The following is a 4,470-nucleotide window of genomic DNA, read 5'->3' on the forward strand; positions in this document are numbered from 1 at the left end:
GGGGGGGCGTATGTGATAGGTGTGAGTGTATATGTGTGATGTGTGTGGTGTGTGCTGTGTGCTGTGTGTGAGTGTGTGTGGTGGGGAGATGAACACCCATGCTGACTCCAGCCCCGTGCCATCTTCCAGGCGAAGGCAGCCAAATCAGAGCAGGAGGTCCAGAGGCTGCAGCTGCGGAGCCTGCAGTACTTGGAGCGCTATGTCTACCTGGTGCTCTTCAATGCTTACCTCCACCTGGAGAAGGCCGACTCCTGGCAGAGGCCCTTCAGCACCTGGATGCGGGAGGTGAGAGGCGGGAGGTGAGAAGCGGGAGGCGGAGGCCGCCCTGAGCATCACCTGTGGGGACCCCAGTGACAGGCTCCTGCTAACCAGGAAGCAGTCTTGTTTGACCTTGGTCCCTAGCACAGTGTCTGTGCTTGGCGGGCAGTCAGTAAAAGTTTGAGGAGTAAATGAATAAATGAATGAAGAGGAGGGAGGAGACGAGGCGTGTGGGGCACTAAACAGGGGCCGTGTGTCAGGCTGGGCCCCTGCTCCATGTGACCCCCAGGCCAACATTGCCTGGCTGCTACATGCCCATTATGTGTTAGCCCTCACCCTACGAGAGGCAAGGTGGCCCAGCCACTGCCATCTTTCAATATGACCTTGGACAAGTTAGTTAACCCTTCTATCCTACAGCCCTCAACATTGAAATGGAAATAACACGGATACTGTCAGCACCACTTTAGAAGGCTGTGGTGGGGGTTCCATGAGATTCAAGTAGTGGCCATCTGCCAGACCCTGTGTTAAGAAGTTCTGCCTTCCATGGCAACTGTTGCTCTCACATTCTGCAGAGGAGAAGACTGAACACAGAGAGGTTAAGTACCTCATTTGCGGTCAGTGTTAGAGCCATTTGGTTGGCCCCAAGGACCGCCATGTGTGGCCTAAGACACTGCCCTTGCATTCTACCTCCACCGTCTCTCTCTACTCGTTCTCCTGGCTCTTCCTGGCTCTTCCCCTGGCTTGGCTGGTTTTAGAAGCAGAGCTGCTGCCTTGACACCTCTAGGTCAGGAGAGCGGCCTCCTTCCCTCCTCTGCAGTGGCCTGTAATTACTCTCCACCAGGACGCTGGCCCCTCCTAGCCTCGCCAGCCCGTCCTGGCGGTTCTAATCTGGACTCGAGGCCGGCATTAGCTCCTATGGGGCAGGCAGGTGGAAGGAAGCACAGGGAGCCAGGAACTCTGGTCAGACTGGGTATAGGAAGGGGATGGGCTTAGGCGGGTGTGCGGGTGGGGTCCGAGCTGTGAGGGAACGGAGGCAAGGAGGCCACTGTTGTGCCTGGCGGCAGGAAAGGTGGCTGCTAGGTGGTTGCGCTGAAGACAAGCCTTGAGCGTGGCCCTCGGGTGAGTGTTGAGTCAGGAGACCTGATAGGACATGGGTCGCACCAAGGCCACGTCGGGGCCACCCTCTCGAGCAGGCCCGGGCTCAGCTTCCTCTTTGAGCCCCTGGGTGGGGTCCCAGGACACTTCTGCTTGTGTTCTGCATGGAGAGTGGTTATCAGGGGAGCCAAGGAGTTCGATCCCCTCCCCAGCTAAACCTGGGTGGTGGGCATTGGGGGAGGCCAAGGAAGGAGAGAACTGCTGGTCCAGTGAGCAGTGTGGGTTCCAGCTTCAGGGCCCCTCTCCCCTGGAAATGAATGGCAGATGGGGGTGAGGGGCACCGAGGGACCTTTGTTCTGAGTGGGTCCTGCATCCTTTCCACCTCCCAGAATGGTGGGGTGACAAGGGGGCTGCTTCCTGGGTGTTTTGGGTCTAGTGCCAGGGCCTGGGCCACTGGACAACAGGGCTTCCTGGGGGGTGTCTAGGGAGGCCCCAGCTAACCCACCTGTGTGGAGGCCCATAGCTGAAACTCACAGCCAAAAGGCTCTTGCTGTGTCCCCGCTGCCTTCCTCAGCCTTCCCTGCGGGCCCTCGCTGTAATGCTGGGAGCCTGTGTTCCTGAGTATCCATCCCTGCAGGAGTGTCAGGGCTACACAGGCACCGGGCGTGCTTGGCCTCCCACACTGTTCTCCATCTGCTGAGTGCTTTCGGTGGTTATGGAGCTCTCCACAGTAGTCCTGGGAGGTAGAGACTATTAAGTCCATGATAAAGAAATTGAAGCTCAGAGCCGTTAATCGCAGTCAAAACACAAACTTGTTCAGGTTGCTGAGCTGGTAGGAAGCAGTGCTGGGCCCCAGGCTCGCCTGTGTCCTTCAGAGCTCAGATGACACAAAGTGGGGCAGGGTGACCCAAATGCTGGAATGCTGCCCGTATCTCTGCTGTCTTCCCCAGGTGGCGTCGAAGGCTGGAGTCTATGAGATCCTCAACCAGCTGGGCTTCCCTGAGCTAGAGAGCGTGGAGGACCAGCCTTTCTCGAGACTGCGCTGCCGCTGGCAGGAGCCGAGCCGCAGCCTGGAGCCCTTCACTGCCGGGGACTCCCTGTAGAAGGTGCTCCCCCTGCCGCTGCTCCCTGCTGTAGGGCCCGATGAAGACTGGGGGTGCCCAAGGTGGCCTGCACTGAAGTGGCCCTGAGGAAATGGTCCCCCAGCTTCTCAGAGAGACTGGGGTTGGGACCCCTTTTTTGAAAGAGCTTTTTATCGGACAGTTAGCACACGGTCATACCTTGTAAGTGACGGGTATGTGGACGGCCTCCAGAAAAACCCAGTGTGTACGCGCCTTCCAGGGAGGGCTGGCATCAGCCTTCCAAGGCGCTCACTTCCCAAGTTGCCAAACAAAGCTACTTGCCACCTCCACTTCCATTCTCTCCTTGTCCCATCTCAGCAGTCTGACAAGACCGTGGAGCAGAGTAACAGGTCAGCTTCGGTTTCTTTCTCTTTCATTCTTTTGCTGCTTTCCCTCTTGGCTTCTCTAAGTTAGCTAGCTGCCTGAGCACTGCTCTTCGGGCCCTCGCCTCCCTGGGGAGTGGGCAGTATTCTGCTTGGCTTTGTTACCTTGAAGGCAGTTTTACCCTGTTTTCTCACCTTTCATGCCCATCTCCAGCCTGGAGGCTTCAAGGAGGACCCTAACCACATGGCCCGATGGGTCTGGCAGAGGCCTTGCCTTCCTTTCCCCTCCCCCCCCTCCCCCGCCCCAGGCTGGCAAGACTATATGTGTTCCAAGGAGTTGGTAACACCAGGGAGCTCCTTTCAAGAGGAAGAAAGAACTTTCAGAAGGTGGGTGTAGCCCTGTGGAAGAGCCAGCTCCATTTGCCTGGAGGCCCAGGTGGGAGGTAGTGAAGAAGCCAAAGCTGCCAGCTGTGGGTCCCTCCATACCTCCTCCCTGCCCCACCAGCCCAAGATGGTCCGGTATGTCATCAGTCCCTCCCCACTCACACCTGTCGCAGCAGGAGCCCCTCACTCAGCTAAGCTACCTGAGCGAACAGTGGATTGTGTGAGAGTGGGCTAAGTAAGCATGGTATGAGGAGTCACCTGGATTTCAGACCGTCCTTGCTGAGGACCATTCCAGTGGGAGCAGAAGGGGCTAAGTGCTTCTGAGTTAGAGGCCTCCAGGATCTGTTCCATCTAGACAGTGGGAAAGCTGTTCAGAAGAGGCAGGAGAGGCAGGCGGTGTTGAGTTGAACCTTGCAGCTCTTCTGGGGGCTGGGAGGTTGAACAGTGGGGAAGCAGTCCTCCTGGGCTGACTCAGTGGGGCCAGGGAGGCCTCTCTTTGGTTGGATGTATGCACTTCTATGGAAAAACAGGTGGATGTGTCCCCGGTCATGTTTGGAAAGAAGAGAAGAGGCTGAAGTTGTTCATATCTACCTAGTATTGGAAAATATTTGACCATCTTGGCTGAATTCTTTTGCAAAACTACTGTATATCTGTTCACTACCTTTTCAGATTTGTTATTTTCATTTTTATTATTTTTGCATGTGTTAAAAGTTTTAATTTCTTTGCAGACAAGGTTTAGGTGAGGGGTCAGAGGTTGGGTTTGAACTGGGAGGGAGCCTTTGTGTTCTCACAGTTGTCCCTGACTTTCAACTGTGCTGGGACCACTGGCCAGTCGCTTCACCTCTCTGCCTCAGTTTTCCCGTCTGTAAAATGGGAGAATAATACTTGCTTACCTACCTCACAGGGATGTTGTGAGGATTCATTTGTGATTTTTTTTTTCATACAGAGCTTTCGAGTATTAAAAACAGCTAAATGTGAAGTGCGCCTGGCTGCTGATTTGTCTTCAGTGTGGGGCAGGCATCATAGATGCAAGCTGGGGTCCCTGCTCCTTCAGAGTAAATGTCGGTGGGCAGGGTGAGTCTAGAGTACCTGCCCTTGGCCTTCCCCATTCTAAGAGAAGGTGGGTTTTTACAGACATCTCTCTTCTTCCTCACATCTGCAATGGTGTCTTACAAGTTCACTCAGGATGCCCAGGGCTATCATGCTGAGCCTCTCAGTGAAGAAAGCACCATAACAGCCTAATTCACACTAAAGTGTGAAGGATTATTATCTCTAGGGAAATGAAAAAA

At 55.1% G+C, this 4,470-nt stretch overlaps 1 protein-coding gene across 1 annotated transcript in view; it reads left to right on the forward strand.

Annotated features, from left to right (window-relative positions):
• Positions 1-4,056, forward strand: part of PALD1 (phosphatase domain containing, paladin 1) — a 78,975-nt gene extending 74,919 nt beyond the window's left edge. Inside the window, exon 20 of the mRNA XM_023537855.1 lies at positions 2,304-4,056. Within this exon, the coding sequence (XP_023393623.1) occupies positions 2,304-2,456 (153 nt within the window). The 3' untranslated portion in view covers positions 2,457-4,056. The remainder of the gene's footprint in view (positions 1-2,303) is intronic.
• The last annotated feature ends 414 nt before the right edge of the window (positions 4,057-4,470 follow it).

This window comes from Pteropus vampyrus, unplaced genomic scaffold (assembly GCF_000151845.1).
Source record: "Pteropus vampyrus isolate Shadow unplaced genomic scaffold, Pvam_2.0 Scaffold202, whole genome shotgun sequence".
Classification (NCBI taxonomy): domain Eukaryota; kingdom Metazoa; phylum Chordata; class Mammalia; order Chiroptera; family Pteropodidae; genus Pteropus; species Pteropus vampyrus.